The 15,445-nt window shown below is 41.0% G+C and overlaps 1 protein-coding gene across 1 annotated transcript in view; it reads left to right on the top strand.

Moving 5' to 3' along the window:
- The window catches only part of ZSWIM9 (zinc finger SWIM-type containing 9), a 60,871-nt gene that overhangs the window by 25,742 nt on the left and 19,684 nt on the right, over nucleotides 1-15,445 (top strand). Inside the window, exons 4-6 of the mRNA XM_075840004.1 lie at nucleotides 1,468-1,676; nucleotides 7,205-8,354; nucleotides 10,292-10,497. Of these exons, the coding sequence (XP_075696119.1) occupies nucleotides 1,468-1,676; nucleotides 7,205-8,354; nucleotides 10,292-10,497 (1,565 nt within the window). The remainder of the gene's footprint in view (nucleotides 1-1,467; nucleotides 1,677-7,204; nucleotides 8,355-10,291; nucleotides 10,498-15,445) is intronic.

The following is a 15,445-nucleotide window of genomic DNA, read 5'->3' as shown; positions in this document are numbered from 1 at the left end:
CACCAATTGACTGCAGCGGTACTTGACCACTGCAGGAGCTTCTGCGGACTGGATCGGTGAGGAAAGGGGCCTCCGCACTGTAGTGGTGGCCCCTCAGGGGGGTGATTATCTGATAGTTTTTTATTTTATACCATTCCCTGTCCTGCTGACGATATTTAAAGTCCCGGATTACCCCTTTAATATAGGTAGCCATACACATTAGGGCCTGTGTTGGTCTTTTCATTCATCTGCTCCATCCGAGAGATGCCAATTGCCCCATTTTATGGGGAGAATGATGACCAGAATAAATCGCTGAATCTCAGCGCCCCATATCAGCAATGTAGTACATATAACTTGTAATATGTCTTTCAAGAAAGGCATCCAGATCACTGTTCAACATCACAACATGTTGTGGCAGAGAGTTCCATAGTCTTGCTGCTCTTACAGTAAAGAATCCCCGTCTATGATTATATGCAGGTACGCACGCAAATTACCTCCATTGAAGTTTGATGGAGTTAATCTGCAGATTTTTGGCACAGAATCCATGTAACTAATGAAGAAGCGGTGGGTTATACTTTTTTTCCGAGTGATGATACAGCTGCTAGATGTGAGCTTCCAGATTTGAGAAGCATTGTATGTTTATTGTATTTGGGTATAAAATGGTGTTCAGTGCTGTGTTTATGCATTCTTTTCTAGTTTTTACAACCATTAGTACATGTCTTGAATAATTTTGATGCATTTTTCTCTCGACACTTAAAAACTCATGAGGTAGGTCAAATCTGCATGAGTTAGGTTATGTACAGACGTGCAAGATTTGTTTCAGAACTTTCTTCAACTCTACCATTCGTCTGAATGGGGTTTGCAGAAATCCATGCACTTGCTGCAGAAACAACCCCATTTAGATGTATGGAAAGGATTTTCAATCGCAGAGATTTCTGCAACAAAACTGCCATGAGAAAAAGCTTTACAGCATTTACATATTCATTTTTACACAACCGCCAAATGATCATTAGTTATGAAGAATTTCTATGAGCCTTGGATAGATATTGCCATCATTCCAATTATTATACATACACTACAGTTCCTACCTTATCAGGTAAATGTGGACGAAAAACGTTTCAATTGATCAACTGAACGATCGTTTTTGTGCTTTTACACTTCTCAATTGTTACGATTGCTCAGAAGCGTATATGCAAAGCAATAATTCATACTTTTAGACCGGCCTTAATACATTTCCCTCCGCTATATCACAGCTATGCAAATTTGTCATTGAAGGGTTTGGGAAATAATTCTTACTCAACTTTTAAACAAACTTCAAAAAACCCTGTATAGAATTGTTTTTGATTTTTAATGAAAGATTATATAACATTTATGTCAAATGTTTATTATTATTATTTATTATTAGTATTTATCATGAATAGTATTTTATTTTTGGCAAAAAATAAAATAATCTAACCGGCTTAAAAATCTTTTACTTCTACTTGACAGGCTTCTGAAGATAAGAAGAATGAATTGGAGCAGATGGAGTTTTATAGTTGGGAAGATTTTCAGTCCTTTCTGAATATTTGGTGTGAAGAGCAGAAAATTCTATTTGTTATACGTAATTCAGTACCCCTGAGTAATGAGGATGTGAGTAATGAGCTGATGCAGTCTCTGAAGTACAGTATGGTGAACCTTGGTTGCAGCAGTTCTACTAGGTAATTCTGAGTTTGGTATATGTTAAGCACAATATGAAGTCGGCAGGGTGGGGGTGGGGTGTATAAAAGTATATAGAGTAAATGTCTGCTCTGGCCTGTAGTGCCAAATATCTACTGATCATGTAGACCGGTGTTTCTCAACTCTGGTCTTCAAGCACCCCCAAGATGTCATGTTGTCAGAATTACCTTACAGTTGCGTAAGTTCTAGAACTATTGGCAGTGCATTAGGAATTGCCACTTGAGTTCTCTATTGGATATTATCAAATCATTACACGTTGGAGGTACTTGGGGACTGGAGTTGAGAAACAATGATCCGTGAGATATGGTTATTTAATTTATGAGCACATTTTATAGGATCATTAATATTTTTTGGGACTTCTTTGTCTCTTTTTTTTTTTTCATCGACACACCCAACCTCATCAGCTTTCCACTTTTTGTGCGCTTATACTTGAGGATGTTATTATTCGGTACCTCCCTCAATTAGCTGCTATACTGTTTCATACATTCAGAGTTCATATTGGAGGTTTTCCTGGCAGTGTAAATAGAGCCTGCCTTCAGTTTGATAAAATACACCGTGTAAAGCTGGGTAAAATTGCACCCAACGAAAAGCAGTTCTTCATTAGTCTCATACACTATGTCTCCATGGATATTTATGACTTTTGTTTGTGAGTCTAATCTAAAGGTCCTCTTACGCCCACCAATTTTGGCCGGTGCAACGAGCGTCCATCAACGAGACAGCTCGTTCGGCGCTCGTTTGCTTCAGTCACAAGGAGCTATGTATGGGGACGTGCGCTCGTAACTGCGATCGCTCGTCCCCATACATTATCATGATGGCAGCGCGTTTCCCTGCTTACACAGGGAGATGTGCTGCCGACAAGGATAACATTTTTGTTTTTTTTAAACTATAGTTTCAGCAGATGATCGAGTGTTTGCTCGTTCATCTGCTGATCGCTTCTCTGTTTACTCAGGGTAATTCTCAGCAACGAGCATTTGCACAATAATTGGCCCGTGTAAAAGGGCCTTAAGGGGAACTGTGTGTTTTTAGATTGATCTCTGTATATTGCTAGTTAACTGCCAAGGAACCGATTGTTTAGTGTTCTCTCGCTAGATTTCGATTTTTAAGCACAGATGAGTTTTAGCAGCAACATCAGGAATCCAACTGCACCATAAGATGCGCCTACATTTTTAGTTTTAAGTTTACCTTCTGCGTTGGAGGCTCCACTAGGAGGTTCCATGTCAGATCCGGTGAAAATGCCGGGGAAAAAAAACATACACCATGACAGAACCCGTTAAAGACAATGGGAGAATTTATTAAGACTGACGCTGGAGTACGATGCGCACAACTCTTTATAAATTAGGTGCATCTTTGGCTGTCTGTGCGCCACGGAGTAAAATCAGTTTCTGGCATAAATTATAGTAATGGTTTCGGGCCGCGTGTGGCCCCGGCCTTCAGCCAAGCTCCACCTACTTTTTTTGGGCGCAAAAGTACAAATTTTTCCTGCGAATTGCAAATTTTGTGCCATAGGCAAATTTTCTACACCAGAAAACTGGCATGGAAAAGTTAATAAATCCCCCCCCCCCCCCAATGGGTTCTGTCAGGCATGTGTTGTATCTTATGATGGAGCAAAACAACGGAAGAGATAAACGCAGATGTGAACCCAGTCTAAGGACTATTGTATAAATAAACCTTTAGGCTGGATTCACATGGGCGGGAATTGCTGCAGATTTTCCTTGCGGGAAACAAATGAACAAATCTCATCCACATGCTGCTGAAACGTATTCTGGACAGAAATCAGAGCATGCTGCAAATTTTCAAATCCGCAGCATGCTTAACCGCTTCCCGACCGCCCACAGTAAATTCATGTCGGCATTTGCTGGGTTCTGTGCAGCGCCGACGTGAATTCACGGTGGGTGTTAAAAGCGCGATCCGGGTGTCTCAGAGTAGCGCTGACACCCGAATCGCGCTGTTAACCCCTGCCTCTGGTCCCAGAGACATGACCGGGACCTAATTGGTTCAGGTCCCGGTCATGTGATCGCAGGGAAAGCTTGCTGTAGCAATGAACTGGAAAGTTTGTTACTACAACAAACTGGAAAGTTAGTTGCTACAACAAACTTTCCCGGGGACCGATTGCGGGTGCTGCAGTCGGTTATAAGGCAGAACCGGAGGCCATACAACGGCCCCCCGGGTCTGCCATGCACAGCAGCCTAGGAGAACCAGCCAGAGGCCGGTCCTCATAAGCTTCCTGTCAGTGTGACTCTCAGCGTCACACTGACAGTATATATATATAATACGTTACACTACCTAGGTAGTGTAATGTATTATAGCAGCGATCAGTGCTGCCAGTCTTCAAGTAAAAAGTAAAAAATAAAGTAATAAAAGTGTAAAAACAAGTTATAAAAGTAACAAAAAATGCTTTTTTTCCTATAATAAGTCTTTTATTATAGGAAAAAATGAAAATGTTAAAAAAAGTACACATATTTGGTATCACCGCGTTCGTAACGACCCCAACTATAAAACTATAATATTATTTTTCCCGCACGGTGAATAGCGCAAAAAAAATGATTAAAAAACAATGTCAGAATCACTATTTTTTTGGTCATCAACCCTCCAAAAATATAGAATAAAAAGTGATCAAAAAGTCGCATGTACCCTAAAATAGTACCAATAAAAACGACAACCCGTCCCGCAAAAAACAAGCCCTTACACCGCTTTTTTGACTGAAAAATAAAAAAGTTATGGCTTCAGAATATGGTGACACAGAAAGTAAATAATTTTGTCGAAAAGTGATTTTATTGCGGAAATGCCACAAAACATAAAAAAACTATATACATCTGGTATCGCCGTAATCGTACCGACCCGCAGAATAAAGTAAAATGTCATTTATAGCGCACGGTGAAATGTGTAAAAAAGAAAAGACAAAAAACATTGTCAGAATTTGTTTTTTTGTCACTTTGCTTCCAAAAAAATCTAATAAAAAGTGATAAAAAAATCACATGTACCCTAAAATGGTACCAATGAAAACTACAGATTGTCCCGCAACAAATAAGTCATCGCACGGCTCCAGTGAAGAAAAAATAAAAAAAAGTTCTGGCTCTCAGAATATAGCGACAGAAATTGTGCAGTGTCCAAAAGCTGATAAGATCGGGCGCCATTTATCAGGGCGACACCGGCCACATATCTGCGGATTATTATTTATTTACCGAATTATTATACCCTCTTATTATGTCCTGATGTATTCCGCGCAGATAACATGTACCCTGATGTTCTCCGCACAGCTTACATATACTCCCACATTATAAACTGAAATACCAGCAAAACCCCAAACAGAACAACTACCAAGCAAAATCTGCGCTCCAAAAGCCAAATGGCGCTCCCTCCCTGCTCAACATTGTATGAGGTATTTGTCTTCAGTGGCACAAACTGGGCACAACATATTGTGCGTTAAAATGGCATATCAGTGGAAAATGTAAATTTTTTGCACCATCCGCTGCGCATTAACGCCTTCGCGCACCACGACTTAATAGCATGTCGTGGTGCGGGGCGTTATATATGGAGCGGGCTCATGCGCTGCGCCCGCTCCATATTCTGCAGGTGTCCGCTGTGTATTACAGCTGACACCCGGGACTAATGGATAGGAACAGCTATCGCGCTGTTACAGGAGCCTGTAAAAATGATATTATACTGCAATACATTAGTACTGCAGTGTATTGTACCAGCGACCTAATGATCGCTCGTTCCAGTCCCCTAAAGGGACTTTTGGGAGGTTTCCACTGTTTTGGTACCTCAGGGGCTTTGCAAATGTGACATGACACCCGAAAACCATTCCAGCTAAATTTGAGCTCCAAAAGCCAAATATTGTTCCTTCCCTTCTGAGTCTTGCCGTGGGTCCAAACAGCAGTTTATTACCACATATGGCATATTGCTGTAATCAGGACAAATTGCTTTACAAATTTTGGGGTGATTTTTCTCCTTTATTCATTGTAAAAATTAAACATTTCTATGTTTTTTCAGAAAAAATTATTTTAATTTTCACGGCCTAATTCCACTAAATTCAGCAAAAAAACTGTGGGGTCAAAATGCTAACTATACCCCTAGAGAAATTCCTTGAGGGGTGTAGTCTACAAAATGGGGTCACTTTTGGGGGGTTTCCACCGTTTTGCTCCCTCCAGGGCGTTGCAAACGCCACATGGCACTGAAAACCAAGCCAGCAAAATCTGTGCTTCAAAATCCAAATGGCGCTCCTTCCCTTCTGAGCTCTGCTGTGGGTCCAAACAGCAGTTTATTACCACATATGGGGTATTGGCGTAATCGGGAGAAGTAGATTTACAAGTTTTTATTCTTTATTCCTTGCAAATATCTTTTTTTTTTTAAATATTTTTTCAGAAAAAAAGTAGATTTTCACTTTCACAGTCAAACTCCAATAAATATAGCAGAAGACCTGTGGGGTCAAGGTGCTAACTATACCCCTAGATAAATTCCTTGAGGGGTGCAGTTTCCAAAACCGTGTCACTTTTGGGGGATTTCCACTGTTTTGTCACTACAAGACCTCTTCAAACCTGACATGGTGCCTAAAAGTTATTCTAAAAAAAGGAGGCCACAAAATCCACCAGGTGCTCCTCTGCTTCTGAGGCCGGTGCTTCAGTCCATTATCACACTAGAGCCACGTGTGGGATATTTCTAAAAACTGCAGAATCTGGGCAATAAATATTGAGTTACATTTCTCTGGTAAAACCTTCTGTGTTACAGAAAAAATTTATTATAAATGAATTGCAGCAAGAAAAAAAAAAATTTGTCAATTTCCCCTCTACATTGCTTTAATTCCTGTGAAACGACTAAAGGGTTAAGAAACTTTCTGAATGCTGTTTTGGATACTTTGAGGGGTGCAGTTTTTAATATGGGGTGATTTATGGGGTCTATCTAGTACATAAGGCCCTCAAAGCCGCTTTAGAACTGAACTGGTCCCTGTAAAAATCCCCTTTTGAAATTTTCTTGAAAATTTGAGAAATTGCTGGTAAAGTACTAAGCCTTGTAACGTCCTAGAAAAATAAAATAATGTTCAAAAAACGATGCAAATATAAAGTAGACATATGGAATATGTAAAATAGTAACTATTTTGTGTGGTATCACTATCTGTTTTACAAGCAGATACATTTAAAATTATAAAAATCATAATTTTTGCAAATTTTCTCTACATTTTGGTGTTTTTCACAAATAAGCAATGAATTTATTGACAACATTTTTCCACTAATATAAAGTACAATATGTCACGAGAAAACAATCTCAGAATCTCTTGGATAGGCAAAAGCATTCCGGAGTTATTACCACATAAAGTGACATGTCAGATTTGATAAAATGGGGCTGGTCCTGAAGGCCAAAATGAGCTCGGTCTTGAAAGGGTTATTCAGTGGATGAAATTTTTTTTTTTGTATATCCAGAGTTGCAAAGGCCTGTTTTTTTTTAATGTATTCCATCGTAAAGTGATTTTCTAAAGGGCTCCCAAATAACTTGTAATCCCTTTATTTCACAGGAAGCGGTGTCCTGCCACCATTCAGCTGCGATTGGGCCCTGAAATGGACAAACTGATCATCACAAAAGCTGACCTCAATCACAGCCATGATTCAGAAATTGACCTACCATCTCGTTTTACAAAAAAACCTGCATCCTTTGTGGAATTTCCAGTGAAAACTCCTTCTGATGTCTCTGATAAATTTATGGATAGAACAGATTTGACAAAGCTTCTTCATTTACACTTCCCATTTGGCAGAGAGTCGCAATTTCTAGATGAACTCGAATCCCTTTTTAACACTGATCCTGGTGTAAAAATCAAACTGGTTTATTTAGATGATAAGTTTACTGTGAAAAATATCTTTTTCATGACTACTGGTATGCAGAATTTGATTCAGCATTTCTCCGAGCACTTGTATGTTGCCTTCCTTCCAGGTCTCAATCAAGAGTTTGATTTGTTTTCAGTCTTTTGCCAAGACGAACATTTTAAGTGGAAAGTATGTGCCTATTGTTTTGCACGAAAGCAGTCCCAGGAAACATTAAGGTTTCTTTTGCTCTCTGTTCTTCAAATAAACTCAAATTTGACCAATCAAGTCAAGTTTTTAACCCTAAACCCAGATATTCTTAATCATGCGGATGCAAAGCTAATGTTTCCCGACGCTACAGTAAAGCTTTGCTTACCATTTGTGTTTGACTTTATGCATCACAAAATCACATTCTTGAGTCAAATGGAGCAGTCCCAAATAAAAGAGCTGCTGGTCAGTCTTTCTCAAGCTTCAAACACTGAGATGTATGCAAAGCTCCTTCATGACTTAAAGGCCGCCTGTCCTGATGAGGTTTTCCAATACTATTTTGACATATGGCACCCATTATGGAACTTCTGGTGTGGAAAGGACAATAGGACAAATGATTTGGAAAACGCCATTTATAATTATGTCAAACATAAGCATGAAGAATTAAAAGCACAGCTTGGATCATTGCCTACTTTAAGCCAGTGTCTACATGCTTTACTTGTTGAAGATGAAGGCCATGTTCTAGAACAGACTGAATCCAAAAATGCTTCCCTCACTGAGGAAAGCTTACCGGCGAGCGATATAGAAGCGCCGTCCATACCAATCAAGGAGGAAATCCGTACTGAAACGGAGCAAGCTGCGGCCTGTGAATATAATCCGGTATTTATTGGAATTTTCATTTTGTTAACTAAAGTCTGTATAGATAATAGTTGCTAAATAATATTTATGAACATTTATTCATTTTTCAAACGATAATGTAATTGGTTTTCACTGGAGGTTCGCTTTAATGTGAGTATCCTGTGTTTTTCTAAATTGTCCCACAGTTCTGTGCTGATTTAATTTCAGAATATATCTTTTATAGGGGTTGGAGCTCCATTTTTCTGTTAGTGCTTCAAATTCTCTTCGCACAGATAACGTTCAAGTAAATTAGTCTGTGTTATACAGATCCCTCTGTGAGGCGACACTGTCGTGGTAGTTCTGCTTGCTGCACTCACAGCATGCAGAGGTCATAGTCCTGTGTGTAGGCTCCGTTACATATGTGGCAGAGATTACGGTTTCCAATGAAACCATGCATATCCCCCGACGGAACACATTGAAGTCAATGGGTTCCGTCGGCCGCCAGTGGTGTTCATGTGAAAACGTAACCATTGTGTCCAGCATTCCCTTGTTCTGCTCCTCCGACAGAGCAGAACAACGCAATGCACCGACGCAGATGTGAACAGGGCCTCGCTCACTAAAATGATAGCAAAAATTGTCAATGCAGAAATTGCAATGTAAAAAGGTAAAATTTGTGCCAATTTTCAAGTCTGCAGCATGCCCTAAAATCCACGCAGATTTCTCTCACCACGTGTAAGTGGACTTTTGTAAACCCTGTTCTATAGCTTTCTAATGATTTTTGTTGTGTGTTTTTGGTGCAGAATTTGCACGTAGCCTTATAAAAACATGATCCCGGATGCTTCTAGGGGCCAAAAAAAACTATTGTCTGCGGAACTAAACTACTGAATTAGTATTGAAATAGTATATTAGGGCATGTTCACACATTGCAGTTTTACGTGCAGATTTTTATCGGTTTCACTAATTTCAATACAATGCGTAAAATATGGCATTTTCACTGTGAATCCTTTAAAAAAATATTTGCTATACAGTCCTACGTTCCACAGTGTGAATGGAACCCATAAACCATCCAACAAGACTACCCCCATTAATGATAGTGCAAGCACAGTGCCCCCTGATAACCCATACTGGCACTGTTTTATTCACTGTACATAGGTCCAAAACTGTTTAATCCCATAATACTCATTCATTTAATAATATATTTATAGGGTTTGTAGCGCCAGTTTTAACAAAACGGAGCAAATTGCATACTTGTTTATACAGCTCGCCAATACCATAAATGTCTAAGAAGGGAATACCTCTACGGTGTACGGTTTGCGACACATGACGTGTAGGCTCATCATGTGTACCAGGACCAGCACAACAAATTAATATAATTTATGATCGGTGTATGCTGTGAAAAAAATTATAAAAAAATACCTGCAGCCGAACGGCTTTTTTTTCCCCCTGCATTTTGACCGAAATAAAAATGAACATAAATGAAACGATATTGTAAATATAGAAAAAAATTGGCACCTACAGAAAGTACAACTTCTCCAGCAAAAATCAAAGTCCCATACAGCTATGTCAAACGCAAAATAAAAAAAGTTATTAACGCCAGGATGCAAAGAGGAGTAAAATCTAGAAATTGTTCTGTCCTCCAGGCCAAAGTTGGCAGTGAACTTAAGGGGTTAAAGTTTTTTAGTTTTTTTTGGTTATGTAAATAAAGCTAAATGGGTTCTTCTTTATGACTAAGGCCATGTTCACAAGCGTACCTATAAAAATTGATGCTGTTTTGAAGGCAAAGGGTGGTCACACCAATTCTTGATTTGATTTAGATTTCTCTTCTGTTCATTCACTTTGTATTTTGTTAATTGATTAAAAAAAATATTAACACTTCTATTCTTGAAAGCATTCTTTGCAGCATTTTTTCACAACCGCCTAAAAAAATGTGTGTGTATGTGTGTTAGCTTTGTCGTAATCCAATTCTTTTTTTCGTACAGGAATGTGAAGATCCATTTAAAGTGCAATTAAATGGCAAAGAGTTTCACAGCTGGGATGAGTTCTGTGCATACTTGCAAGGGTTTACCAAAGAAAAATACAATCTCCGTTTTTCAGTACTCGCTGAAGAAGACAGGACTGAAGTGCCTACTTTACCAGACGGGAATGAATCTTTGAAGTACAGCTGGGCACAGCTTTCTTGCAGTTGGTATGCCATCTTTTCTGAAGTATAAATATCCCCCCCCCCCCTTCTTCAGTTCTTTCTTCTATTAAAGTTTTGTTCGTGTATCTTAAAAATACAGACAGTGGGGTCAAGGACTTTTTCCATGTTGGAGGACTTGTGTAATGACTCAAACAAACATCAAATAGGTATACACTGACTTTGATACAAATGTGTTCTAAAAAAAAGGTTGAGGTTGTGCAATGTAAATGTATACTAATATTATTTTAAGGGGTTGTCCTACAACTATATATCACATGTATCTGATAAATCACATAAAACATAATTGTACTTAATAAGTGATTGTAGTAGTGTTCACTTAACTGATTTCCCTGCTCGGCTAAATAATATACAATCGTGGTAGGACGTGACCCTTACGCCTCATGCACACGACCGTGTGCGCCGGCCGAGTCCCTTCAGTGATTCGAGGAAAGAAAGAACATGTCCTATATTTCCTCAGATCAGAGACTCGGATAATTTTTCACGGACCCGATTCACCGGCTAAAGTGATTTGGGTCTGTGAAGACTATCGGGTGCCCCTCGCATGCCGTCAAAAACGGCCCGAGTGGCACAACTGTCATGTGCATGAGGCGTTAATCTAAAAAGTAACCTTTATTGGATTTAGATAAAACGATACAAAAAAATAAACACCCTGGTGTGAAAGTTTTTAAAATACCCTAACTGTAGTCAGAATTGTATGTTAAGGCCCCATGCACACAACTGTAAAAGCTCTCCGTAATTGCGGACCATAATACGGTTCGCAATTACGGACCCATTCAGTTCTATTGACCGCGGACACCTTTCCGTATCACTAATGGGTTTCCGTGCTGTAGAAATGTTCCAAAAATGATGGAACATTTCCATTCTTTTGCATTTTACAGGCCGTGCTCCCATGCTATGTTTTACGGCCGTGTTCATGGGGCCTGACACAGAGTTTTTTGCAAGCAGAAATATCTGCCTCAAAACTCGCTTTCTTTGCCGCGTTTTTTGTGCTGTTTTTCGGCCACGGCCATGGAGTGTTGCGGGCGAAAAACGTTTCTCTGCCTCCCAATTATGCCAATGTGAGGTCAGAGACTAAAACACCTGAAGAATGTTGCTTTCTTTTCCGCTCGCGACAAAAAAAACACCTCCACCTCTCGTTGAAATCAATGGAAGGCGATTTCGGCAGTTTTTTGCGTCGTTTCCGCGTCAAAAACTCTGCGTGAAGTAGGCCTTAGAGTCTCAGAACTGTATCCACTGGTGTCACTTTTTTTTTGTGTGCACTAGGGACCGACTAACATCTACACAATTCCCACACTACTAGAGAAAATTTTGATCATCCAGCATGCAGCATTGTCAATTCTCTGCTCCCCTGTTATCTCCATCAGGAACACAATGAGAGTCCTGGGCCTTCTGACTGCCTCAATAGATGCAGTGCCGTGGGCAAACGCCCATTTCAGACCACCTCAAGCGGAGATCCTCAGATCTTGGAATAGACTCCCTGCTGGGTTAGTCAAGAGAATTGTCATCTCTCCCAAAACAAAGCTTGCTCTCAGATGGTGACTGATGAACAGGAATCTTCTGAAGGGGAAATCCTTTGCTGCCCACCAGTGGATTATATTAACCACGGACGCCTCCAAACTTGGCTGAAGAGCCAGTAAAAAAGGCTGTTGGTGCAGTGAAATTAATATAGGGACCATCTGCCAGAATAGTATAGAAGCTCTGTTAGTCTGGAGGCTGCTCTTGTCAGAGCAAACCGGCAGCCTCCAACATATACAGAGGAAAGCCTCATGCACACGACCGTATTTTTGTCCACCCGTAAATACGGGTCCTTGGTCACACGTATTCGACCCGTATTGCACCCGTATTTACGGGCACGTTTTTGGCTGCAAAATTGCACTGCACTAATCGGCAGCCCTTCTCTCTATCAGTGCAGGATAGAGAGAAGGAGCAGCCCTTTCCGTAATAAAAGTAAAAGAAATTCATACTTATCCGGCCGTTGTCTTGGTGACGCGTCCCTCTCCTGACTTCCAGTCCGACTTCCCTGGATGACGCGGCAGTCCATGTGACCGCTGCAGCCTGTGATTGGCTGCAGCGGTCACATGGGCTGTAACGTCATCCCAGGAGGCCGGACTGGAGGAAGAAGCAGAGAGTTCTGGGTAAGTATGAACTTCTTTTTTTTTTTTTTTTTTTTACAGCTTTATCTATATTCTGATCGGTAGCCACTGTCCAGGGTGCTGAAACAGTTACTGCCGATTGTTTGTTTAACTCTTTCAGCACCCTGGACAGTGACTATTTACTGAGGTCACCTAGCAACGCTCCCATAATTACGGGTGCACACGTAGTCACCCGTAATTACGGGAGCCCCATAGACTTCTACGGGCTGCCCGTGCCGTAAGTACGGCCTGAAATAGGACATGTTCTATCTTTTTCAACGGCACGGGCACCTTCCCGTAAGCATACGGGGAGGTACCCGTGGCCAATAGAAGTCTATGGGCCCGTAATTATGGGCCGTAATTACGGGAGTTTTTACGGTCGTGTGCATGGGACCGAAAGGACTCCAATTCCCACACAAACAAGAGGACTTGTGATCAGGGTCCAGGCTAATGGGAATTGTGCAGATGTTAGTCGGTCCCTAGTGCACACAAAAAGAAAGTCCCACTAGTGGATACAGTTCTGAGACTAACTGGTCAGAATTTTATTTATTTTTTTGTATAATTTAAAATAATTTCAATAAAAGTTACCTTCTTATATTAAGGGTCAAGTCCTGCCACTATTGTATATCACATAAAACATAATTATTTTTTTTAAATATTGCTGTTACATACTTTGACGCCCCCTGGTATTCTTTTGATCGCCTTTCAGCACGTCGATCTAATGTGTACAGTGTTGGTGGTCACACATTCCCTGTAGCTCCGTCCCTTCGCCCAGTTCCTCTTGTACGTGGAATTGAAAAATTATTTGACGTGATTTAATAGATGAATGTAATATATTTAAGGTTTATTTATTTTTTTCAAGCCGCTCAGTGCTGTACAATCAATAAAAAAACAAAACAACAACATACTGCCACGGTGATTGGCTGTAATGGTCACATGTCCTTGTTGACAAGTAATCATTGCAGCAGGAAGTTGAGAGCGGTGACTGAACGGAAGCGGCATAGGATCTTTGGGATGATTATAGTTTTGGTTTTTTTGTACAGCATTGTCAGTGGTTTAAAACATCATTTTTATGCGCTGGACTAGGGCTGGGCGATTTTGCTAAAAAAGAAAATCTAGATTTTTTTTTTTCAACCCTATGGGCGATTTTCGATTTGAATCTCGTATTACTGTTAAACTGAAAAAAATACCAAGAGATCGTTTAATTATTTTCTTTATATAAATACATTTTGAACATATATTACTGTTAGTGTATGTGCACACAATATCTCCCTTTTACGTCTGAAATTACAGACTGTTTTCAGGAGAAAACCGCTCCGTCGCTTCAGACGTAATTGCTCCTTCTCGCATTATGCGAGGCGTCTTTGACGGCCGTAAATTTGAGCTGTTCTTCATTGAATTCAATGAAAAACGGCTCAAATTACGTCCAAAGAAGTGTCCTGCACTTCTTTGCCGAGGCAGTCATTTTACACGTCGTCGTTTGACAGCTGTCAAACGACGACGCGTAAATTACAGGTCGTCGGCACAGTACGTCGGCAAACCCATTCAAATGAATGGGCGGATGTTTGCCGACGTATTGTAGCCTTATTTTCAGGCGTAAATCTAGGCATAATACGCCTCGTTTTCGCCTGAAAATAGGTAGTGTGAACCCAGCCTTATAATTGCACTCAACTTCACAACTTTTAACCTCTGCAAATACTTTATCAGAAATACAATTGGAAAAATTTATATCTAATTGATTATAATTTCTGTGATCCCCGGCAGGGAACAGGTTAACAGAATCTATTATCAATGATGCGCTGCGTGCAGTAACATCCCTCTCTGCCCGTCACCCCTCAGCCGGTCTCCGACATTACAGGCAAGAACGGTGTAAATTGCAGCAGGGCCAGGCAGCTAGTGCCGAGCGGGCACTCTGGAGCGAGATTACATTATAGTGTTTGAATTGTGAGCAGGAAACTGTCAATACCGGCCCCACCATGGAGGGTTAAATAAATGACCATAAGGCCGGATTCTCACGACCGTGAAAAACTGACCGTGTCAGCCGGATTTCCCGACCCAACCACGGTACATGTGAACGGGACTCCTGGCATCCGTCATTTAGGCTACAGCCATACAACAGTGAAAAAAATGGCCATTAAAAACGGATCAATTGTCAGTTTTTCATGCCCATTTTAGCACCAGTGTCTCCAAATGGATTTTGCTTTGTCATGGTTTTTATTTTTTTTTGTCCCAATCCCCTGAAAACACCACAGTGCCCATGTAGATAGTGCCGCAAGGTCCCTGTAGATAGTGACACAGGGCCCCCATATAGTGACACAGCCACGCCGCATGGTGACACAGTGCTCACGTATAGTAACAGTGCCACCCCCCATATAGTGACACACCCTTGCAGATAGCACCCCCCTCCCTTGTAGATCGCACCCCCACATGTAGATTGCACTCCCACACCCATTGTAGATCGCAGCACCCCACCCCATCCTTCTTGTAGATTGCTGCTACTAGGGGCTGAATCCCCGGCCTGTGGTTGCCGACACTTTGACAAGGGATACAGCTCCTATCTACAAGAGGGGGGTGGTGCGATCTACAACGAGGGGGGGGGGGGGTTTGATCTACAAGGGGGGGAGGTGGTGCGATCTGCAAGGGGGGTGGTGCGATCTGTAATGGGGCTGCTATCTACAAGGAGCGGTAGTATCTACAGGGCGGTGCGGCTATGTATACTAGGAGTCACTGCTGTTCTGTACTCTATCATTTTGTTTACTGCAGAACAGCAGGTTCTGAGCAGAGACAGAGCGGGGAGCAGC

This window comes from Rhinoderma darwinii, chromosome 10 (genome assembly GCF_050947455.1).
Source record: "Rhinoderma darwinii isolate aRhiDar2 chromosome 10, aRhiDar2.hap1, whole genome shotgun sequence".
Taxonomy (NCBI): Eukaryota; Metazoa; Chordata; class Amphibia; order Anura; family Rhinodermatidae; genus Rhinoderma; species Rhinoderma darwinii.
This window is presented reverse-complemented; position numbering and strand designations above follow the sequence as displayed.